Raw genomic sequence first — 26,252 nt, forward strand, 5'->3', positions numbered from 1 at the left:
ACACTTCAGGCCTTGGTTCTTAGGAGTATCGCATTTCCCGCTTGAAGACTCTGACTACAAATAATGATGGGGAGTGTGTTACATTACACATAGTCACTAAGGCAGGCCATAGAAGATGTGATTGTCTTTCCTGCATTTGCAGTATACCACTTTCAATGATACTGGTTCCTGTTCTCTTAGTGCTGTTTCCCCGAACTTCCAGTTTTTACAAAAAATAATTAACAGTGAATAATGCAGTCTCCCACCAGTCTGTTAGCTTGGAGAAGAGCTTGGAGAAGAGAGGAGGGAGGAAGAAGGAAGAATCAGCGGAGTGCCTTGCCATCCTAGGCTATGGTGTTCTTTGTTTCTATTGATGCACACGGTGTAGGGAGATGCAGCTCTAGTCCTTGCATGCAAGGGTGGTTCCATAGGATGCTGCAAGAGAAAGAAGCTTCCCTGAAACAGCAAACATGGGCTTGCAGTTATGGTACCAGCTTAAAGTGTATGTAAACCCAATTTTTTTTTTTGGCTGGCACAATATAGAGTATGGGATTTCAGATCAGCTGTGCACAGTCTTGCCACAAAGAGTTAATCCAGCTCTGAGCAATCCTCATATCTTTTTTCAGTGAAATAAAATGGACAAACTGTGAAATCTTTGTTTTTCCCCCTTGCTGTGATTGACAGGTGATTTACATACCTTGTGCACTAGCCTAAGACATGCATTATTTTTTTAATTTCCACCCCCACTCCTTTCTTCAGCATCTCTGCAAAGATTGGCTGTTCCACACCTCAGCAGGATTTGGCATGCTGAAGTCATGTGGGGACTTTTCTGGATTTTAATTGGATGTTAGTGATCATAGCAGAAGTTCAATGTAAGAAATACACAGGAGAAAATGTATGTTGATAAGGGGAGTGTAGAGGTGGGCGGAGAGTCTACTGACATCACGACTCCACCCACTGAGCCCTGGAAAACAGACCCACCCACAAAATCTGCAGTTTTTTTGGTCTCATAGCAGACAGAGGGGAGACATTTGAGAGATAAGTATATATGAAGGAGGTATGTATATCCTTCTAGATAACCAATATTGCAGTAGTTTAGAAAGGATAGGAAAAGGAAAGCAGAATGGGTTTACATCCACTTTAAGCTGAAATATAGGTAAGGATTAAAGATAAAGAACTGCAATTCAATCACCTGCTGAAAGAGCTATACCCCTTCCCATCCAGCCCTGACACCCCCTTAAAGGGGTCTTTACACCCATAGGGGCTGGACAGACTTCCTAATCACGTGACCACTGTGATTGACATTCACAGTGGTCATATAATCAGGGACCTGTCCTGCTGGCTCCTGATTATGATTAGAGACTGAGGACCATCTTTGCTGGGTGCACACAGTGAGCATGTGCTTAGCAAAGAAACCTTGACCGTCCATCTACGCAAATGTGTGGAATGTGGGCATCAAAGATGCACACCCTATGCACAGTACATACAAAACTTGCAGAGCTGAGGCAGTCGGTCACAGGCTGTGTGCTGGAGCTCCCTCCCCTGTCCTGCTCTATCTCTTAGTGTCGGGAAATTACTCATTAGGCTTCAGACAGGGGCGGAGGTTCACCTATCAGTAGGACCACTACCCTAAACATACAGCTAGAGCTACAATGGAATGCATTACATCAAAGTTTATTCATGTGTTAGAATGGCCCAGTCAAAGTCCAGACCTAAATCCAATTGAGAATCTGTGGCAAGACTTGAAAAGTGCTGTTCACAGACACTCTCCATCCAATCAGACAGAGCTTGAGCTATTTTGCAAAGAAAAATGGGCAAATATGTCACTCTCTAGATATGCAAAGTTGGCTGAGACGTACCCAAAAAGACTTATTATTATTATTATTATTTAAGGTACTTATATAGTGCCGTCAATTTACGCAGTGCTTTACATATACATTCACATTGGTCCCTACCCTCAAGGAGCTTACAATCTAAGGTTCCTAACTCACATTCATATACTAGGGCCAATTAAGACAGAAGCCAGTTAACCTACCAGCATGTCTTTGGAGTGTGGGAGGAAACCCAGGCACAGGGAGAACAGGCAAACTCCAGGCCGGTGGGATTCGAACCAGCGACCCTTTTTACAGACTTGCAGTTGTAATTGGAGCAAAAGGTGGTTCTACGGAGTATTGATTTGGGGGGATAAATACAAATGCATGCCCCATTTTTCAAATATTTATTTGTTATAAATTTTGAAAACCGTTTATCATTTTTCCTTCCACTTCACAATTACCGTATTTATTGGCGTATAACACGCATTTTTTGGGTCCATTATGCTTTACCTTTGCAGGGAATCAAAGAGGAAGTAAACCCATCAGGGTTTACTTCCTCTTTAAAGAGAAGCACTGAAAGATCACAAAAAGCAGTGTGTTTTCAACAGATGTTGTGTTAAAGAAGCCTTAAGTAGACCTGAGGAAAAGGAACAGCCTTGAATCATCGTACCATAGGCTCGGGACCCTTATGGAGAATCTCACTGAGGGATGTCTTTTTTATCTTAAGGTCCAATCATGGGATCTTAGGGAGAAAAGTTTGTTTTCCAGAGAGAAAACTTCTGCCTGGGTCATGTTTCGATTGAGTTTAAATATTTTAGACTAAAGGAAGACTGGAGTGCAGACTTTTGAGGGTTAATTGCCCAGCCTTAGGTCAGAAGAATTTTGACAGTTTTTTGGAGATAGTTTTGAGGGAGATGAATCCTTCAAAAGAGGTCATCTATGTACTCTGTGATCTGAATGCCCTGGGTTCCTATGAGGACGTGTGAGGGTGCAAACGCCTTTTAAAATACTCTGAGGAAGTGCCTGAGTACCTTATAAGGGCTCTGGGCAGGTGGTAAAATCTCCTGCATACTAAGGTCTGAATGGTGGAATTTTTACAACCAAGTCTGAAAGTTTAAACACCTGATAAGTGAATAAAGTCAAACAAATTCCCACCTTTCCCATAGTCTTGCACAAAGCAAATTCTATTCAAGGGACACTTACAAAATTGCACTGCAAGTAATGGTGATATTAAGTTTCATGCTTGATGTAAAGTTACAGTATCGGTCCAATAACCAAGATGAACATCTTACATTTCCATGTCACTGGTCTATATGCATAGCTCACAACTGTCCCTGATTTAGAGGGACTGTCCCTGATTTGATGCAATGTCCATCGGTCCCTCATTCCACCTCATTTGTCCCTCATTTTGGTCTGATCTATATAGTTGTATATAAAGGGCACTTTTTATCTTTCAAAAAGTGTTTTCCAGTGCTAAACCTTTCATCCAAATTCTAAATTTCTGCTTTTGCAAATTTTAAAAGCCAATATAAAGGAATAGCAGTGGTAAAAAAAAGCCCTTGTAGATTTAATTAAGCTTTTTTTGGTTAATTCTCCTTTAAGGGGTGTGGCAGGGCATGTGTCCTATGCCTACATATATTTGCTAGTAGGTGTCCCTCATTCCCACCTCAAAATGTTGGCCGGCGTGTGCATATCGGCCCCACCTTTGCCAATAGGCATACCCCACAGCAATATTCAAAGTCTGGGATCTATAGGAATGAACCCTATCCTGGGACCTTTATAGCACCCTACATCTTACCTCACTTTGTGCCAACGTGAGCTTATAATGCAGGTTCTGGTGCCCCAAACAAACATTACACACAGTGGGGTTGTCAAGGTCAGGGGGTTAGGCTTGGAGAACAGTAGAAAGGCTCCCACAAACCAGCTGGCTAAGTACAGAAGTTAATGCCACAGGCTGACCTGCAGACTCTAAGCACTAGACAATGTTCACTAGAGCAGGAGATGGGTTTTGCTACGTGTTAGTACCTGGTCGTGGTCCTCAGGGTTATCCCACTAGGAGGCGAGTAAACCAGGGTCCAGTAGCAGAACAAGCATATAGGGATCAAGCAGAAGCGTAGTCAATAAACAAGCCAAAAGCCAGTAACAAGTGGCTGCAAGTTGGGATCATGCGGAAGCATAGTCGGGGAACAAGCCAAAGGTTAGTAATGAGTGATAATGAAGATAGGTACGAAAGCAGGAGTGACAAGAGCAAAATATTGGCTGGAGGGAGCACAATAATCTGTCATACTGTAAGTACAAAGGCATGGCTAAAATAGGAAGTCCGTAGGAAGAGCAAAGGATTAAAGGTTCAAGAGAAACTAGATTCAAGGCAAGATTGTTCAAGGAGTTGTCAAGGCTGCTGTTCAGCATCCCAGGTGGCTCAGCAAGAAGAGACACTGCCAGACACAGCATAGGTTGCAGGTTCAGACCTGGGTCCTTACAGGGGTCAAAGTACACACCCAAGGGTAACCGATTTGGAAACTACTAGGTATTGCAAGGCAAATAGCAGTCGTGATAAAAGATTTGAAATAAAAAACTTTGATGGGTTTAAAAAAAAAAAAAAAAAAAGAAGCTGCTCTGGAAGAAGACAGATCATCACCTGCGGACACTAGCAAAAAACTGGAGCCTCACGGAGTGGGCAAAGTTTTTAGGAGTACGCTCTATGGACAGCCCTAGCAAAAGTTTTTGCCAGTCTCCAATAATCGGAAAGTAGCAGCATATAGCCCATGGTTTATGAATACCAGTCTTGTGTCCTGCACTCTATGATTAACCACTTGCTGACCAGCCGCCTCTGTTTTACTGCGGCAAAATTGTTCGGCTGCGCAAATCACCGTTATGTTACATTTCTCCCTCTGGAGCCACTAGGGGGCGTGTGCGCACCTGCAGCTAGCCCCTGGAGCCGATGTGAATGTCCAGAGGTCTCGATGACCGCCGGGCTCCCGCAATCGTTTGAAACACGGCGAGAACCGGGGTCTCTGTGTGTAAACACAGAGATCCCGGTTCTCTGAAAGAGAAATGACAGATCGTTTGTACATACAAAGTATGAAATGTCCCCTCCCCCCTTCAGTTAAAACACACACTAGGGAACGCAATTAACCCCTTGATCGCCCCTAGTGTTAACCCCTACACTGCCAGTGCCATTTTTACAGCAATCAATTCATTTTTATAGCATTGCTCGCTGTATTAATGCCAATGGTCCCAAAAATGTGTCAAAATTGTCCGATGTGTCCACCATATTGTCGCAATCATGATAAAAATCGCAGATCGCCACCATTACTAGTAAAAAAAATTATAATAATAAAAATGCTATAAATCTATCCCCTATTTTGTAGACGCTATAACTTTTGCCCAAACCAATAGACGCTTATTGCGATTTTTTTACCAAAAATATGTAGAGGAATACATATCGGTCTAAACTGAGGAAAAAAATTGTTTTTTTATATATTTTTGGGGGATATTTATTATAGCAAAAAGTAAAAAAGAATGCGTTTGTTTTCAAAATTGTCCCTCTTTTTTCGTTTATAGCGCAAAAAATAAAAACCTCAGAGGTGATCAAATACCCCCAGAAGAAAGCTCTATTTGTGGGGAAAAAAAAGGATGTTAATTTTGTTTGGGTGCAACATCGCACGACTGCGCAATTGTCAGTTAAAGCAACGCAGTGCTGAATCACAAAAAGTGCTCTGCTCAGGAAGGGGGTAAAATCTCCCGGGGCTGAAGCGGTTAAGATGATAATGTTGACATCGGGACCCTGCCCAGGACTCCTTTTACTTAGTGCCAAGGTGAGCTCCCAAGAACGCACATAAAAATGCAATGCAGAAATCTGCACTGCACTGATGTGAATAGTGCCTTACTATACAAGCATTGCAGAACTGACTTCTGAAGGTGAAAATGATTTTTATGCTGGGTTTTACAGCTATCTAGAGATTGTCAGAGAGCTTTGACAAGAACAAATGGTAACAAAAAGCTTACAACAGCCTATGTACAGTTATACGCACAGGCTCTTTTAGATGGGATAGCAAATGGAATAGTAAGGGTCACTTTACATCTGTAGTAAGTGAAGTTAGATATGTAAAAAACAGGGATAAATGAGTATAAAAAAGGCAATATACTTTTACTTACCAATATTTGGGTGTTTTAATAGACGACAAATCCGGGCTTCTCTCTCTAGTTTCTGATGATCTGTAGAATGAGAAGAGACATATACAATTAATGCATATGTGCTATGCAGGTTACTGGTGTTCATCATAAATAACTTGTTGGCAGGATGGAAAACAAAAATAAAAACTGCGCTGGATGCCTAAAAATCATATACAAAGTGAGGTAGCGGCTGTCACAATACCATAATACAGGTCATATATACAAATAAACAAAAAAGTGAAGCGACACTGTGTGTCTCAAAATGCACTTCCATGTTTTAAATGATATCCATTAGTACATGAGAACATGAACATAAGTACATTGCTGATGCTCAAACAAGCAAGATCTTTTCCTTTTGTTATTTTCAGTTAACAAATTGTTTCCCTTTTTTGCTTCGTGTTTCCATTTACCTTTAATTAAAGCTCTATCCCCTTGTTAATCCAGCTAGGCATGCCACAAAGTTTTTCTTTGCATTCACATCAAAAGGCCTTCAAATATTTGAGTTGGAGTTTGAGTTGGAGAAGACCAAAAGTAAGCATGTATGAACTCTTTGTTTTTCTTTTTTTTGGCTAATACGATGACCAAGTATCTTTGATTGCCACCATTGCCTGTTTGTTGACCATGTTTTGTCACAAATGTCTGCTTGCTACCCATGCTACCAGTTTGTTGACCACGTACTGTTACCACTGCTCATTTGTTTCCCACATATTTCCATAAATACCTGTTTATTGAAATACCTTTTAAAGCAAACATGAGATGCTTTTTCATGAATGGGTAAAGCACAAGTTTGCGTTAAGAATAATAACTACATAGCGTAATAATACTAACCCAGTCATGCACAATATTCATGTTTATAAAAGCGACACAAAGTTGCATGTTAAACCTGAGTAATATAATCTTAAATCCGCATCTGTCCTTTCCATCTGGGACCTACATGTACCTGAAATTACAGCCTAATAACATACCACCATGAGCATAGACATGATGCTTATATTTAGCTGTAGCATTCTCTTCATATGTTCTGTCATTTTAGGAGCTCTTTATATGTGTTCATAGAAATTTGTTAGCTATGCCAGATCTGTGCCCCTAAGATGAAGAAGCATGCAGAGCCCAAGAACCTACTTCTAAGTTGCTGCCTATGTCATGTCTGTATGATCGTTCATCTTGCAATCCATATAAGCTGTTTAGAATAGCAGACTGCCGCAAGTCATTTCTTAGCTTAGCAGCCTGTCCAAGTCAGCTGCAAGTATGCCGTGGGCCTGGTGGTTTATCCCTTATTGACCTCTTCATTCCCTGGGCTTTGTGGCCAGGACCCTTGTAAGTAATGATTGTGCTAAGTATTGCAACATGATTTGAGTCTTATTTTCAGAAACCCACTGTTATTACCAATTTGTCCTTAAATGGGTAGCCTGACTTCCAAATTCGTTGCAAGCACATAATTCATCCTGGAATCTATCATTAGGTCCTTTTTGAGTATAATGAACCAATAAGCTTTCACTTCTCTCTTCAGAATGATGTTAACCTTCTCAAGTATTCAGACCATACATAGACGTCTACTGCTGCTTACCATACACTGATTTGTTAAAAAGTCTTTCTTTAAAGAACAAAACACACTACTGGATAAGCCCCCGTACACACGGTCGGAGATTTTCGACAACCAAATCCGTCGGACAGTCCGATGCATACCACACACAGTCGGATTATCCGACAAACCGGTCCGATAGGACACATTCCGTCGGAATCTCCGACCGTGTGTACAGGGGCTTAGTGTAAGGCCATTAGCCAGTTATCAATCAACTTGTGTACAACCAGTCTGTTGGGTTTTTACTGACATTTTCAAAAGTTCCAAAATTACAGTTTTAAATGCGAACTTCAGTATTTAGGCTACAAACAAGTACAAAATGCAGTTTACAATGTGATTTACGGTAGATATTAAGGCAAAAAATATACAGTATTTCTTTTTTATTTTCAATATAGTAAGTAAGAAGCTGAGGAACAGGACACAATCCACCCGTGTGTGGGCTCTGGCGGACTTTTTCTTTTCAAAAGTTCAGCAGAATTAGAATGAAGTTTTGACTCAAAATTGTCTGCCGGACTCGGCAGTCCTGCAGACAATCCGCCCGTCTGTGTGCTAGTCCGCCGGACTTTTAAAATGAACGGACTTGCCCACACACGGAGAAAAGTCAGTTAATTTTGAACGTGGCTCCAAGTAGACAGAACTAGAAAAGGAAGTCAATGTTGCCGCCTCCATCGGCAAGATTGACACCTCGCTGGCCCCGTCACCTGGTATGGATTTAAAGGGGTAGCCCTACGCCAAAAAAGGTCCCCCGAAGTCCATAGCAGACCCTTATCCGAGCACGCAGCCCGGCCGGTCAGGAAAGGGGGTGGGGACAAGCGAGCGCCCCCCCCCCTCCTGAGCCGTACCAGGCCACGTGCCCTCAACATGGGGGGTGCTTTGGGGAAGGGGGGCCCTGCAGCCCCCCCACCCCAAAGCACCTTGTCCCCATGTTGATGAGGACAAGGGCCTCTTCCTGACAACCCTGGCCGTTGGTTGTCGGGGTCTGCGGGCGGGGGGGCTTATCGGAATCAGGGAGCCCTCTTTAATAAGGGAGCCCCCAGATACTGGCCCCCCACCCTGTGTGAATGAGTATGGGGTACAATGTACCCCTACCCATTCACCTGGTGAAAAAAGTGTAAATAAAAAAACACAACACAAGTTTTAAAAATAATTTATTAGACAGCGCTGGTGGTCTTCTCTTCTTCTGTCTTGGAGGTCTTCTCGCCGGACTCCTCCGCTATCTTCTGCTAGCTCTTTTACTAGCGGAGGAGCCCGGATTTCTTTTTCGTCGTCGCCGCCGCCCGGGGGTCTTCTTCTGACTTCAGGGCCTGGCCCGCTCTTCGGGGGTCTTGTCCCGCTCTTTAGTTCTTCTTGCTGGGCCTCCACAATCTTCTTATAGCTCTTTTACTAGCGTTGGCCCGGTCTTCTGTCGCCGCCGTCGCCACTGCTTTCTTCTCTTCTTCTTCTTCCTTGCGATGTTGACACAACGCTCTCTCTGGCCGCAATGGCAGGGACGCATTGTGCGGCGACTTATATAGGGATAAGGGGCGGGGTCACTGGGCGATGTCACATGGTGACCCCGCCCCTTATGATATCACAGTCCCGGAGGATGCTAGATAGTCCGCCAGATAGTCCGATCGTGTGTACGCGGCATCAGAGTGACACTGACAGCAGTGTGTAGCAGCACAGATGATGATGACACCTCACTGACATGACATATCCCCCTCCTGAGTCAGTGACAGGTGGTCCCTTCAGTCCACTACAGTCTAAACAGCACTGACAGTACCGCTCCTGGCTTGCCTTGCTCCTGTCCCACAGACCCATACATGAGACTCCAGTTGCTCTGCTCGGCTCCCTTGAACCATGACATCACATGACACACTCGGGCACCGCCTCCCCCTGACCCGCAACCCGCCAGCACCGTTTGAACACACTGTAGCTGGCACTCAGATGGTCTCTGTTGCCATGCGCAGTTCTGGGCCGAGCGTCCAAGCCATGTTTTTTACTGGCAACCTTTTCCTGTCACTGGCATTTACTAGCAGGAGAAAAGTGGCCATTTTTTTTACTGGGTGCCAGTATTGGCAGTTGGCAACACTGCACCGGCTTAGTATTGCCTCTCTTATATGTGGAGATTATTGCTCTATGAAACATTGCATTGCATTTTTTGGCTAAACTGATAGCTCACAGAGACAAAGGAGAAACTCTATTGTGTACAGCTGCATGATTGAAGGTGGATTGGTTACTACTGTAGCTAAGAAGGAAGCCCGCCCCTAAAAGCAAGGAAGGACATGATTGGATAGCAGCTCAGGAGAGCTGTGATTGGAGAGCTTTGTGAGGAGACACCAGGAGGAGGACAGACAGAGGGAAGAGAGGAAGAAATTGGCATTGTGGCAGCCAGACAGGGGAAAGTGTCCCTTGTGCTTGTCTCCAGTGCACTGCCAAACCCTGTGATTCTGTCCGTGACTCTCCTAAAGAGAGGAGCAGACTTGAGAGGGGAGTTTTGCAGTGTGTTATTCTGCCCTTTTTTCCTGATTTCCGAAGATGTGCTAACAGTGCAGTGACATCTAGAGATGAACTTTCGTACTGCAGCAATCCATCATCATCCTATTTGGAGGATTCTGTGGCCTATGCTGCTTCCATTGCCATCCAGTCGGGTGTGACAGCGATCAATCTACCAAATGCTGGAAGTAAGATATATCAAGTGCATCTAATGGTGAGAGATCTTCTGCCACCCTTGTGTGAGTGGATCTTGCTTGCTCTTGCTAATGCAGCTCTATCTGAGGGTGGATCATCACATCTGTTAAACTTTGTTACCCTGTGACACTTTGCAAAGATACCCCTTTCCATTCTGTGTATTACAAGTATTGCTTCACAAAAGGCTGAGTTCTCAAACACAGAATTTAAAGGGCCCCAATGCTGGCAGACTGTGTGTGTGTGTGTGTGTGTGTGTGTGTGTGTGTGTGTGTGTGTGTGTGTGTGTGTGTGTGTGTGTGTGTGTGTGTGTGTGTGTGTGTGTGTGTGTGTGTGTGTGTGTGAATAGAATTCCCACTGGCCAGTGGTTAGCTAGAACCTACAAGACCCAGATAGGCTTTTATAGTCAGTAATATCTATTTTGGGTAATTGTTGAACATTATTTTTTTGTATTGTGCAACAGACAGTATTCGTTCACCACTCGCTCAGTGCATTTCAGGCAAGGCCTCTCACTGGCGGTTAAAGTGAACGAACACCAATCCTGTTTTAATTTGCTGAGTGGTTGTATTATATCATTGCATTTAATATTGGTATCCTGTTAATCCATTTATCTCTTTCCAGGACTTATTGCTAGTTCTAATAATGCCCAGCTAAAAGTTTAAACAGTGTATTGGTGTTACTTGGATCCAGGTGAGAGTCATCACTGGGGTAGGACAGAAGACCCATATATTACAGGAGTTTTCTTTGTCCTTTTCTTTTTTGTCTCATATGCATTATGCTGAAAGTGATCACATTGCTTTTCAACCCCAAACATCATGATATATGTTAACCTAAAAAATGATGAGAAAAGGACAACAATCGGGGGAAATTAAGTTGTCAACAGTATTGGATGTGGGCTCCCTGCAGCTGATCTTTTCCAATCCTCATTACTGAGCTAACTATGCCTTGTTTCACATTGTGTCTATGTGTGGAGTCTGCCAGCATTGCAAAGGCAGGGCCTTGCTTTTTCATGTTAGAGCTGCCCCCTGATCACTAGTAAGCTGATAACTGGTGGGGGGATATTCAGGAAGCAGCAGAAGAGTAGGATGAAGCAGGGATATGTATGCAGTGTAGGTCTTTACTAACACATTCTTTTCCAGCAAGCAGCTGCCTATATAACTAAAGCTGGCATCCTGCCATTCAGAAACCTTGATCCAACATAACCACTCATGGGAATTGTTCCCACCAAATAGTATGTAGCAACAGCCCTGAAGAAGGGGAAGTCTATTCTCCCGAAACATGTTAGCTTGATGTACATTTTGCTAATTTTTTTAAGCGTACACATACCATATTTTGGAAGTGACATTTCTCTGGACACCGGCCACTCCTTTCTTTTTTTTTCTACAGTAAGTCTACAAGCTGAAACGACCTTAAGGTCACACAAAAAAGGCAGCAGCCCAACCCCCAGAGGGCCCATCACCACCATTCATCAATGGGCACTATCCACTGGAAGGCATTCCTTCCATTTTGCCCACAAAAATATCCACTCGGGACCAGTGATAACTCTAGTCAGTCGAGCATGTTCTCCAACACAAGCAAGCAGCATGGCAATGACATCATCAAATCTCACAAAGGCAACAGTGGCTCTCATACTGCAGATATACAGCTATGAGGCTGTAGGCACAGGAGTGCCTGGGTGCCATCAATTGCTAGGAGGTGCACTACTATTTTTCATGAGGATTTAAAAAACAAAGTGTACATTTTTAGGGTACTGCTTAGGCAAAAGTTTACATTTCTAAATGATTAATATTATAATAAAGGATTTACATAGTGCCAACAGTTTGTGCAGCCCTTTACAAAATGAAACAAGACAGTGCTTGTACAATACAATTCAATACAGTAGGGCTAGGTGGTGGGCCCTGCTCTAAGAGCTTACAATCTAAAGCTTCCCTATAACATAGCAGGTCTTCACATTTTGAGTTCAGACTCGCTTCAAATGTTATGTCTATAATCAGCTCACTATAGTCAAGTAAGTAAAGACTATCATTCATTATAATTAGGGATGAGCCCGATGTTCGAGTTCAAACATAAGTTCGTAAGCCCATTTGCAGAATACTGAACATTATAGGACACTTGCGGGAAATTAGAGCGCCGCGGAACATGTCATAATGAAAGGCAAAACCATTGATGCACTGTGAGATTGCATTGATGGCTGCATTGGCCACCTGACCTGCATGCTTTGGCCAATCACAACGCACTCTGCTGTGAGAGCCATGATTGCCAAAGGCAGGGTGGCTTTGGCCAATCATGGCTCAAGGGGCTGAGTCCACGCCCCACAGTATGTTAGGCTGCTAACATAGTGGTCATACATAGTTTTATGAAAGAGAGCAGCAAAATGACTTTTGTAAAGGAAAAAATGTCATTTAAAACTGCTTGCGGCTGTAATGTATTGCCGGCTCCCGGCAATATAGATAAAAATCATTGAAAAAAAGGCATGGGTTCCACCCCCCCCCCCCCCCCAGCCCATTACTAGGCCCTTTGTATGGATATTAAGGGGAACCCCGAACCAAAATGTAAAAATTAATTGCGTGGGGGTCCCCTCAAAATCCATACCAGACCTTCAGGTCGGGTATTGATATGAAGGGGGACCCTGGGCCAAATTTTTTTTTAAAAATGGCACAGGGGTCCCCCCAAAATCCATACTAGACCTGAAGGGCCTGGTATGGATTTTGGGGGTGCCCTGTGCCATTTTTTAAAATTTTGGTGCAGGGTTCCCCCTAATATCCATACCTGAAGGGCACCTGAACCCCCACACGATTTTTTTTTAAAACAACGAACAACGATATGTCTCCTCCCCCAGTCAGCTAGAACACATCTAGGGAACACACATTTAACCCCTTGATCGCGCCCTAGTGTTAACCCCTTTGCTACCAGGGATATTTACACATTTTTATAGCATTGATAGCTGTATAAATGTCAATGGTCCAAAAAATGTGTCAAAAGTGTCCGATCTGTCTGTCGTAATGCCACAGTACTGGTAAAAATTGCAGATCACCACCATTACTAGTAAAAAAAAGTAAAATGCCATAAATCTTTCCCATAGTTCGTAGACGCTATAATGTTTGCGCAAACCAATCAATATATGCTTATTGCGATTTATTTTACTAAAAATATGTAGAAAAATATATAGTGGCCTAAACTGATGAAAAAATTAGTTCTTTTTTTTTTAAATTGGGGGATATTTTTTATATAAAAGAAGAAATGATCCAACTCTGTACTGGATCAAAATTCTTACTTATTCAGAACATCCCAAGTGTTGACAAAAGACAGAAAGCTGGTAGATGCATTTTACATACTGCAAGTGCAACTGCAAGTACATGTGTAATGGTGTAATGATTAAGCGCACTTGGAGTGTGTGAAATGCATCTACCAGCTTTCTGTCTTTTGTTAACACTTGGGATGTTCTGAATAAATAAGAATTTTGATCCAGTACAGAGTGCAGCCATTTCTTCTTTTATTGACTGCATACAGAGGTGAGCTGACGCAGGCACCTATCTAGATCATTAGGCAACTAATCTCACCTGGAGCAGCGAGTTTTTCTTGTTGGATATTTATTATAGCAAAATGTAAAAAAAAATATATATATATATATATTTTTTAAATTGGCGCTCTTTTTTTTTCTTCTATAGCACAAAAAAGAAAAATCGCAGAGGTGATCAAACACCACCAAAAGAAAGCTCTATTTGTGGGAGAAAAAAAACGCAAATTTCGTTTGGGTACAGCATTGCATGACCGCGCAATTGTCAGTTAAAGCGATGTAGTGCCAAATTGTAAAAAAGTGACCCTGCACAAGGAGAGAGAGAGAGAGAGCAATAGTGACCGGAAGCTCCTGCACAGAGGCAAAGTTTCACATTTTTTACTGCACAGTACTGGAAGGAATACACAAAGCACACAAAGATTCACTTAAGGTAGAACTATTAGCTTTTCTTTTCAATTTGAAAAGAGTAATGCAGGGTTATAAACCCTGGAAGTTTTTTGCCATCTGTGTCCCATTGGGAAGATTTACCTTCACTTCCTGTTCCATAGCCAAAACAGGAAGTGAGAGGAAATCATGGCAAATTAAATTGCATATACCTAGTGAATGGACTGGTGATACACATATGAAACAATCAGCCTACATAAGTTGTTCCTATCTACCTGAAGTCTTCTCTTCTCTACAGTTGTTCTAAGTTCCGAATATTTAAAGCTTGTCAGAGTTCAGAAAAAAGGGGGCGGAGAGCTGAAGGTACACTTTGCAGAGCTCAGTGAGGAGAGCTCTAAGCCCTTGTACACACGGTCGGAGATTCCGACAACCAAATCCGTCGGAGTAATTCCGACGGATTAAGTCCGGAAGTGATGTTGCATACCCACGGTCGGACTAAATTGTCGGAAAATCCGATGCAGACCACACACAGTCGGAATATCCGACAAAATGGTCCGATAGGAAACATTCCGACGGAATCTCCGACTGTGTGTACAAGGGCTAAGAGGTGATTGGAGGGGAAGGCACAAACACCCCTTCAAGCAGCACACAGGAACAAAGCTGAGACTGTCAATCTACTGGAGGTCCCTCCCCTGTCACCATTTTTCTCTTGGTGGTAGGAAAACTTGTCAGAAGTTACTTATGCTGATAGAAGAACAAAGCAACAGACACAAATGATATTGATTGAGACAGGTACACACTATAGAGGCATACCTCCCAACATTTTGAGATGGGAATGAGAGACACCTACTACCAAACGTATGTAGGCATAGGACACACCCCTTGCCACACCCCCTTAAAGGAGAATCAACCAAAAAAAAGATCAAATCCACAAGTGATTTTTTTTACCACTACTATTCCTTTATATATGTTTTAAAATTTACAAATGCAGCAATTTAGAATTTGGATGAAGGGTTTAGCACTGGGAAACACTTTTTGAAAGATAAAAAGTGCATTTTATATACAACTATATAGATCAGACCAAAATGAGGGGGAAAGAGGGACAGAGGGTCATTGCTCCAAATCATGGACAGTCCCTGGAAATCAGGGACAGTTGGGAGCTGTGCAGAGGGATGTGATTTGTTCATATTTCATGTCTGAGGTTTACAACCACTTCAAGGGAAACAGGACAAATAGAAAGGGCGAACCTCCCTAAGGCCCCTTCCACACCAGTGCACCGATCGGATCTGCCTGTCCATTTTTCAGGCAGACCCAATCAGACCACCTATTGTTCTCTATGGAGCGGTGGGTGTCAGTGGACATGTGTCCGCTGACACCTGCCGGCTTCCCCCTCCATCCAGCAGATCAGATGACAGATGACGTTGGATGGAAATGGACAGGCAGTTTGTTTCCATGCAACCACCCCATAGTCACCCACCTGCTCATTGGGGATCAGCAGAGAGATCCCCCGCTGAGCAAGTGGATCCGCTTCATGGCGTCCACCCCATCTGAAAGGGGCCTAACGGGGTACAGACAGTAATAAAAACCTAATAGATATTCTGATTTATTTCCACTCTACCCAAAAAAAGTTTTGCTTTTAGCTATACTTAAACATAGCTCATGTGTTTAGACAATATTTGCTTATCCCAGCGTTTTGCTTTAAAGCAGCTTATGTGGAAACGTCACACAGCAACATCCTGAGAATAGATAAGTCTGGCATTATGCCACCAAAAATACTCCATACGTCATCCCGTACAAATCTCCAGTAGCTATTGCATATTGGTTGCTGTCTGAATTTTGGCTGCAGCTCGAACCACTGCACCAAAGACTGAGTAATTAGTGTCTATGATCTCCTTCAGCCTGAGCAGGGCCTTGACTGCACTGGGCAGAATGCAGTCACAAGCACTTTCCAGGTGATTTTTTTTTCAGTGCAAATACATGAAACAACATTACTTATAAACAGTAGCACTATATAAATCAACTTGCATAAGTATTTTCCCTGTTAACAAAAAAAAAACAGTTAAAGAGGTATTAAACAAACAAAAAAAATTTAATATGTTGCAGTTTACCAATCCTTAGATATGGTGGCTGAATTTTTAATTTTTTTTTGTAATTCATTTTTTTTCCATTTTTTTACTTGGTAATCCAGTCATTAACACTTCCTGTGTTGGTGTGTCGGCATTCTGGAAGAAGTAGTAAGTAAAGAGCACCCTGGGCACGTTCATGGCTGAGCACCGCACAGATGTCAAATTGGGAGCAGCAGCTGTGTCTGTACAGCTGCTGCGTCCCAATAGACAGCAATGGGACTGCCAGCACAGGAATACGGATGACACCTGTGTATCCATGTGCCAGTATAACACAGCCCTGGACAGATTAAATCACTCTGTATGAACGAGACCTAAAAGCTGACCAATGTAAACACCCCTCTCTCCATCCGCTAACTGCTGCTTTGTCTGGACAGCTTGATCTGTTAAAGTAAGTTGAAAAAATACAAGCTTACAGGCTGGATCACCAGGTAAAAATAGAGGGAAAAATGGCTAAAAAAAGAAAACTAAGAATTAGTGAGCATTTTATGCTGCTGATCAAAAAAACACACATACTGATTATAGCGCATTTTCTTCATGTGTCACAACAATACATTATCTTTTGAGGGCCTCTTGACACTAGTGCAGTGACTGGCATTTTTCCACACTGGAAAGATGGCAGTCATTGCTAGGATACATAGAAAACAATTGTTTTCTATATGCCCTGTTCACACTGCAATGCAGCCTGGAGGTGCAGTGCAGTAAGCTGCGATAAAATGCAGGTACAGTATGCTGCATTTTATCGCAGTGCACTGGATGGCACCACACACAATGCGCTGCTGTGTGGTGACATGAACGAAGTGTCACTTTGTGCACTTCTAATAAAGTTGTCAAAAAAAGAGAAAAAGGAACTGTATGATGTGGTAAAACACACATCACACTACCCACTGCCACATGTAATTACAGCCCAAAAATAGACAGCTGCCCACACGCTAAACTGCTTCAGGTGAATGGGCCCATAAAGTGGAAGTCCATGCTAAAATGAAAATCCCTGCATCTATAGACACCTATGATCTAACACTAACCAATCTAGCCCTATAAAGAAAAAATTAGTATATATACCTTTTTGAAGGCAATCCGACCCATCTCCAGCGGCGGAAGCTCTACAGGGAACACGACCGACAACGGCTGTGAAATGAATGGGAAGTGACATCACCCATATACTTACTATGGTGCTTCCGTTGTCAGACATGTCCTCTGCACCCGCCTCCACAGCAAAGCCGCAGATGTCATCTCAGCATGGGATCGGGTCGGATTGCCTGCAGAAAAGGTATGTATACAGATTTTTTCTTTACAGGGCTAGATAAGTTAGTGTTAGATCGTGGGTGTCTATAGATGTAGGGATTTTAGTTTTAGCATGGACTTCCACTTTAAACAAAAAATAAAATCACTCGTCCTATCTATTTAAGTTACAGAAGCATCCAGCACTCAAACACCAGAAATTTAAAAAATGTAAGAAAAAAAATGTGTGAAACCTGTTCCTTATCCAGAGGAGCGCAAGCCCCTACCCACATAAATAAAAGTATTTGAAAATAAAAATGTGTACATATAAAACAAGTGTCACCATAAAACCAGCATATAAACACTACTCCTCAACTCAAATCTATTAATGTCAGTAACAATACATACAAAAAATTCATATCAGCTATAATTCAGTACTTATATAAATGCAACATCCAAAATTTCACCCTCATGTAGTCCTGCTCCTTTGGACTAAAACTCACCTATACGACCTACAGTTAGGTCCATATATATTTGGACACAGACACAATTTTTGTTTGCTTTTTCAGATATTTACCAAAACATATTTAAGCTATAGTTATATAATGGATATGGGCTGAAAGTGTACACTCTCAGGTTTAATTTGATGTACATCCAAATTGGAGGAAGGGTTTAGGAATTACAGCTCTTAAGAATGGCTATCCCCCATTTTTCAAGGGATCAAAAGTAATAGGACAAATGAATTAAAAGCTGTTTCATGGCCAGGTTTGGGCTACTCCTTCATCATTTCTTCATCAACTAAGCAGGAAAAAGGTCTGGAGTTAATTCTAAGTGTGATATTTGCATTTGGAATCTATTGCTGTGAACCTACATCATGCGTTCAAAGCTGTCCATGCAAGTGAAAAAGGTCTTTGCAAGGCTTCAAAAACGAAACAAATCCATCAGTTAGATAGCAGCAACATTAGGAGCGGCCAAATCAACAGTTTGGTACATTCTGAGGAAAGAAGAATGCACTGGTGAGCTCAGCAACATAAAAAGGCCTGGACATCCACAGAAGACAACAGTGGTGGATGATCGCAGCATCCTCTCTATGGTAAAGAAAAAAAACCATTCAAAACATCAAGACAAGTGAAGGACACTCTCCAGGAGGTGGGGGTATCATTGTCAAAGTCTACAATCAAGAGAAGACTTCATAAAAGCAAATACAGAGGGTTCACCACAAGGTGCAAACCATTTAGAAGCCTGAATAGAAAAGCCAAATAGATTAGACTTTGCCAAAAAAATCTAAAAAAGCCAGACCAGTTTTGGAAATGTATTCTTTGGACAGGTGAAACTAAGATTAATCTGCACCAGAATGATGGGAAGAAAAAAGTGTGGAGAAGGCTTTGAACAGCTCATGATTCAAAGCACACAACATCATCTGTAAAACATGGTAGAGGCATTGTGATACCATTGGCATGCATGGCTTCCAGTGGCACTGGGTCATTGGTGTTTATTGATGATGTGACAAAAGCAGCCAGAGGAAATCTGAAGTGTTTAGAGATATACTGTCAGCCCAGATTCAGCCAAATGCAGCTGAGTTGATTGGATGGCGTTTCAAAGCATCAGAAAGGAGGAAACCCAGTCTTTGATAATGTCCATGAATTCCAGATTTCAGGCAGTCATTGCCAGTAAAGGATACTCTACAAAATATTAAAAATGATATTGATTTTATTTATTTATGATTATATTGATTTTTTCAATTACATTTGAGCCCCTAAAAATGTGTGTGTGTGTGTGTGTGCAGTCATTAACATGTGCATATAAAAGTTGCCTAAACTTTTGTCTTGGTTCCATGTCACAGTCTCAGTCAGTGACTCGTTCTTTAGATAAAGAGTAAACAAACGCTATGACAATCAGATTGTGCATCATATGACTCCGTTATGTCACTCAGGATTCGTCAGGGGCTCTGTATATATATTTCGTACAGCTGTTCTTCATCTTACTCTATTTCCATATATATCTGGACTCATGAAGCAGGGATCAGGACCAAGCGCGCACAAGTCCCACATGGCAAGTGGCTTGCTATGGGGCACTCGGTGGGGGGGGGCAGGAGTGCTGGCAGGGGGCCCCAGAAGAGGAGGGTTGGGGCTGCTCTATGCAAAACCATTGCATATAACAGGTACATATAAAATGTTTTGTTATTTTAACCACTTCACCTCCAAAAGGTTTTACCCCCTTCATGACCAGGGCATTTTTTGCTATTCAGCACTGTACTGTTTTAACTGGTAACTGCTCGGTCATGCAACACTGTACGCAAATTAAATTTATATTACTTTTTTTTACACAAATAAAGCTTTCTTTTGGTGGTATTTGATCACCACTGGGTTTTTTATTATATATTGATATTTTCTACTTTCTCTTATAAAACCAAAATCTTTCAAAAATTTAGGCCAAAATGTATTCTGCTACATGTCTTTGGTAAAAACAAAGAATCCCAATAAAAGTGCATATTAAGTGTATATTCCAATAAGTGTACATTGTCTAGCCTGGCCAGGCCGCTTGTCCACAGTAGATGTACTGTGGGCGGACAGCAAGCAGTTAATAAAAAAAAAAATTAAGGCAGCCCATTGTAACCAATGGACTTCCCAAGTAGGCATCCCAATTATCGGACATGTCACAAAATGTTTGCTGCAGTGCACTATGGTGTGTTGCCATGCGTTACAATGCATGTGCGTCACCTCTGTGTGTTTAGGCTCTTTTCAAAATGAATAGCTGGGCAATTCATCAGCCCTTGTAGTGTGCGCTGTTGCACAGCATAGATGTAAATTGTCCCTTAGTAAATCAGCATCATTAATATTGTAATTGCTACAGCATTAAAAAGCACCTGGGATAATGCATAATGTCCTTAACCAAAGTCATAAGCATGACCTTTTCCCATGTGAGTTCATGTCAGTGATGGTAAACAGTCTCTTTTCTTCTTCCTAGCCCCACCTTCTACGCAGCTTTTTATAACCTAAGATTGAGGTCAGTCCCTTAGAAAAGCAGCAGAGGGCTGGAATGAGGTTATATACCATGAGTTATGAGACAACTGTGCTATACAAGGTGAACTAAATCCGACAAAGTGTGAAAAGCAATATTTTAATCAATGTAATTAAATTATTATTTTAACATTTGTCTGAGCAAAGGACGTGGGGTTTCACTGTCAGCAAGTGTAAGCTGCAAAGCTTTTGACTAGACATGGACAATCCAATGAGAAAATTAGGTGGTAAAGGCAGAAAGTTGTACTTTCAAAGTGCTGCAATGCACAATAAATACACCTCTACTCTTTTTGACAACACACTGAGCATTTACATTTTGTGGTGCGTTATAGCTTAGGTCTATTTTTCTTACGTTATATAATACTGTGTAAAAAATGCTGTAAATTAAGAATGCTTTCAGAAATAGAAGTGTTGATTGTTTATTTTTATCAATTAAAAAAATGAGTGTCTTTCAGACAGGTGTTGGGTTGTAAAGCAGCCTTAAAGTGGGGTTGCACACAAAAAAATAAAAAATCATTAATATTCCTAAAAAAATAAATAAAAAAAAAAACATTTGGAAATTATTATTTTTTTAACTCACCTCTAAATGGCTGTCGCTAGGGGGTCCCTCGTAGTCTGCCTCCTTCAGTGCCTGGGCTGGTGACATCACTTCCCCTCAGCACAGGAAGGGCTCAGCTCTGCCCTCTCCCTCCTATCAATTATCTGTGACGCCTGACAGGTCTCAGATGATTGCACGGCCACTCGCGGCGCCGCTCGCGCATGCGCAGCGGGTGCCCGGCTGTGAAGCCACAGCCAGGCGCCCACACTTACAATGCCAGCGAACGGAGGGGGGACGAGCGGGGCTTCGATCCCCCACATCGCTAGACCCTGGGACAGGTAAGTCCGATTATTAAAAGTCAGTAGCTGCAGTATTTTGTAGCTGCTGACTTTAAATTATTTTTTTTTTAAATGGGCACCCCGCTTTAAGCCTCATACACATGATTTGACTGTTGACAGGGGATTGTCTGTTGACAGACTGTTGTCCTAAAATCTTACCGTTAGTATGCTCCTTTTGATAATTGTCCAATTTTCAGCCAACAAATGTTGGATGACTGGCTAGTAAATTTTCGGCTTGACGTCAGTTTTTCATATGGTCAGTACACAAATCCATCACACAAAAGTCTAAAGTACAAACACACATGCTCGGAAACTATGATCCCCAAATACGAAATTAGCAGAAGGGGCCCAAAGAGTGGCGCTCAAGAGCTAAAATTCCTCACAATACATCACTACCTTTGTGTTTGTGGTACGACAATTGTGTACCATTAGTATGCAAGACAAGATCCTGGCACACGGCCTTTTGACAAAAATCAGACGCTCCTTTGGCCAACAATCGTACCCTGTGTACGAGACCTCGAAGCATATTAACGCACCTATAATGTTAATGAGGGCTTTCCATGTGTTGTATAGACATTCATGTTGCGTTAGGTAACACTCCTCAAACATGAGATGTGTTTTTTTTATTTTGTACAAGGCCAAAATGGGAAATCATTACTTTTGAGGCTTTGCAACCACAGCCTAAATGCACTGTAAACGCCATAGACATATTTAAAGTGTGTTTATGGTGCGCTTGTGGTGTGCTGATATAGAAGTGCGTAGAGGCAGTTGCAAAGAGCCAACGCCTGCCAAACTCTGCAGGCAGCGTTATTTTTGCTTTACTGCAATGCAAGGCAATGCTATCAGTGCAGTGTGAACATCTTCTCCCTATTTTACCAATCTATTCAGTGGTATTGATAGGCATTTGGGAAGCGTTAATAACACAACGCAGCCGCCTATTTTCAATGCCTTTATGAAAGAGGTCTGAAGAAGCTAGTACCAAAGTCAGACTGAATGAGCATTGCAGGCAAATAGACATTCTATACAATCAAAAGTCTTGTGTGCATCCAAAAAAATTTATATAAATAAAAAAAAAGTGGTTTTAAAGCAAATCTCCACCAAACCCCCTCCCCTTTTTTTTATCCCTGGAAGGTGGGATCAGCAATCCAGCTTTGTCCTCCTGAGATCCTCTCATAATCTGTCACGGCTTGGTCCTGCCCCACCATGTTGTTTCTGACATCATTGAGAGGTTCACTGGTTCTTCGAGGTTCAGTGGGCAGGCCTCCTGCTAATGCGTCACTAGGCCCGCCCCCTTGTAATACAGACTGGTACTCAAGTGGTGAAGGCTCATTGTCTACTCTGCTTTAATCAGTCAGCCTGGGCAGTTTATAAAAACATTACTTTTTTTGTTGCAGATATCACATTATTTAAAAGAACAATATTTGCCGATTACATTTTTTTCACTTTATCACTAAGAACTTTAAAATTGAATGGATTCTATATGCATTTTTTGTCATGTTGATATTCTTTTGCTGATATATATGTACACTTTGGAATCACTAAAGAAATGTACACTTGTTGGACACATACTCATTGATCAGTTTTTTGAACACTTTATTAGGTGTATTTGCACGTTTAACATATTTGCACCTTATATGATGATGTCTTAAAGTGACAGTACACTTTTTTCATTTTTTTTTTCAGTTAATCTTCCAAGGATTTTTATTAACATACTTATATTCATTTCTGATATCACATTATTTGTTTGGTTTCGTTAAAGGCAAATTTATTTTTTACAATCAAGACATAACGATCTTATTGTGCAGTGCCCATTAGATTTACCACCCACCATTAATTGAATAGATAGATGGGCTCTTGTACTAAATATTTGTTTGAGGATAAACAATCAGATTCAAAGGTGTGTGGCCATCTTTAGTACTATAAACTGAAATCCTTATGGGGAACTCAGTGAACATCAGTCTTTGCATCATGCTGTATAATATGTCCATGTGTGTTGTGTACCATCTGTGACACACATCTATCAGCCATAAGACGCACTCATAACATCTGTGGAGAAAGGAGTTGTCTCCTGACAGGTGGTCTCTATATACTGTCATGTAGTCAGCCTGGTTGGCTGCTGGTATCTCTCAGACTGTCAGTAGGTGTTATCTGTGTCATCCCATCAGTGGATACCAAATAGTTTTTTATCATCCAGTCTGATGTGCCCTGCATCTGCTAATGGCTACTGGCTACTGGGTGACATCTGGCAGTAGATTGTTCACTAAGTGTTTATCTTTCTATGTGTCTGTTGGCACTGTGTGGTTATGTCTGGATCAGGTTGTTAGTTATGCACAGAATGTTCTGTCTGATGCACTGAGGCTGCTCCACATACTACCTGCAATGCAGAGCCTGCCATCTCCCCTGTAACCCCCTCTCTGCCAGGGTGAAGCAGCTGCTTCATAACCCATTCTTTGCCACTGGTAAATCAGTAGCCTGCTACCCTACTGCAGGAGGAACAGAGCTTGTTCTTATGACAATAGGCTGTAGATAATATGACTGCAGCTCCCTCCCTTTCCCTATTATAAGAGACTTTGTAACCTATTAAAACCACTTTTAACTCTTATGCAGCGTACACGCAAGCAGATTTTCTGACGGGAAAGGTTGGATGTGAGCTTGTTGGTGGAAAATCCAAACGTGTGTATGCCCCATTGAACATTTGCTGTTGGACTTTCCGCCAACAAATGTTTGATAGTAGGTTCTCACATTCTCTGCCAAAAAACGTTGTTGTCGAAATTTCAGATCGTGTGTACACAAGTCCTACGCACAAAAGTTCATGCATGCTCGGAATCAAGCAGAAGGAGCCACAGTGGCTATTGAACTACCCTTTTCTCGGCTCATCGTACATCTTGTACGTTACCACATTCTCAGGTTTGTAATTGTTGGCCAACATTTGTGTGATCGTGTGTATGCAAGACAAGTTTGAGCCAACATCCTTCGAACAAAAATCCACGGTTTTGTTGGCAGAAAGTCCGATCGTGTGTGTGGGGCTTCATGTACACATTTTTACAACCTCTCCTGAACGATTCAACTTGACAGATAGTAACCCACATTTAAAATGTCAGTTTACATGCCATGTTTGCATTTAGAAGGGTTTAAAAAAAAAAAATATATATATATTTTTTCAAAATAGACCAAAATGAAAACCGCCTGTAAATGAAACGCGGCTAAATGTGAGTTACTGTGTTTAGCCACATTTAGAAGCGTTTGGCGCTTGAAATGCCTCTAAACTCAGCTTCTGAACCCATTTTTTGCATTCCAAAAAAAGCCTCTAAACTCAACTGCCTAGAAATGACTATAAACGACCCTGTGTACATGTACTGATAACATAACATAGAGGAGAGTTCAGGAGCAGTTGAAAAACATGGCCAATTGCTCCTACACTGCAGAATCAATGTATTACTGCACATTACCTGCTAACAGAACAGCCACTGACTCAAATCAAATCTTGCATACAGTCCATTTTAGTTTTTACGTCATAAGGTTTGAGTAACTTATTTTTATATCCTTGAGGTACACGGCAGGTAGAGTAGGAGATGGGTTTGTGAAAATATGAACTTTGGGAAATGTATGCAGCTTGTGAAGGTAAATCTTGTGTCTGGGAAGAATTCAATTTTCTTTTCACATGTTGGGATAAATATGTGCCCAAATTTTGTGCAGTAAAATCAATGTACCAAATTCTTGAAGGGTAACTCCACTTTCAGTGAGAAAAAAAAATGGCAAAAAATAAATATATATATATGCTGCTTGTGGGATTGGCTCACTGATTTTCCCAGAAGTCTGCAGAAAGATACAAATCAGAAATTACATTTTTAGTGAGATACTCACAAATGAAAATCAAGTCTAAAGGGATGCAGACACTGCAGCTTTCCTCATTAGAGTCCCGCAAGTGCAGCAGCTGACTGATAATTATAAAACCACTCCTATACAGATTCACTTAGAGCCGGTTCACATAGGGGCGACTCAGATCCGACTTCAAGTCGCCCCAAGTCACCTCAGGTCGCACAACATGTAGAAATCAATGTAAGTGAATGAGAGCTGTCTTAATGCACACTACTGAAGTCGCTCCAACTTCAGAAAAGGTTCCTGTACTACTTCAATCCGACTTGTAGGCGACTGGTACCCATTGATTTCAATGGAGGTCGCCTCCAAGTCGGATCTCCGTCTATACGGAGGCGACTCTCAGAGAATTATCAGCTCTCAAAAGGAGTTCCCCCCCTGAGAGCTCATTCTCTGATTGGCCACGGCAAGTCGCCTGGCCTGGGGCGACTTAAAGTAGTGTTGTAAGTCGTGTCCAAGTCACGTCCAAGTCGTGTCCAAGTCGCCTCCAAAAGTCGTGTTGAAAGTCGTGTTGCCCCTGTGTGAACCGAGCCTTAGCACATGGACACAAACAGCTATTCCTTCAGAGTAACAAAGGTAGGTATCTACAACAAGGTTTGATAAAGGCCCTGCAATGTACATAGATCACCCAGACTGAGAATGTTTTTTTTCCTCAACAAAATTGGAGTTACTGTTTAAATATAACAAAAATGCATTCATGCACAACATTTGGTGCAGAATATGCCAGAAAACACTACAGCATACAATTCATACAACTTACTTTCATAGCAACCAATGCTCCTGATTTGTTTATTGATTTGTTGATTAGTTTAGCCTAAATTATTTGCCAAATGCTAAAGTTACTAATGATATACAGTGAGGAAAAAAGTATTTGATCCCCTGCTGATTTTGTACGTTTGCCTGCTGAGAAAAATAAATGATCAGTCTATAATTTTAATGGTAGATTTATTTTAACAGTGAAAGACAGAAAAACAACCAAAATATCCAGAAAAACGCATTTCAAAATAGGTTATAAAT

General features: G+C 41.8%; 1 protein-coding gene across 31 annotated transcripts in view; it reads right to left on the minus strand.

Moving 5' to 3' along the window:
- Window positions 1-26,252, minus strand: part of CAMK2B (calcium/calmodulin dependent protein kinase II beta) — a 264,424-nt gene that overhangs the window by 140,425 nt on the left and 97,747 nt on the right. For all 31 annotated transcript variants that reach the window (XM_077469607.1, XM_077469600.1, XM_077469603.1 and 28 more), the window contains exon 3: window positions 5,952-6,011. In XM_077469607.1, coding sequence (XP_077325733.1) covers window positions 5,952-6,011 — 60 coding nt within the window. The remainder of the gene's footprint in view (window positions 1-5,951; window positions 6,012-26,252) is intronic.

This window comes from Lithobates pipiens, unplaced genomic scaffold, assembly GCF_037356315.1.
Source record: "Lithobates pipiens isolate NorthernLeopardFrog02 unplaced genomic scaffold, aLitPip1_a1.2 Scaffold_8, whole genome shotgun sequence".
Lineage (NCBI taxonomy): Eukaryota > Metazoa > Chordata > Amphibia > Anura > Ranidae > Lithobates > Lithobates pipiens.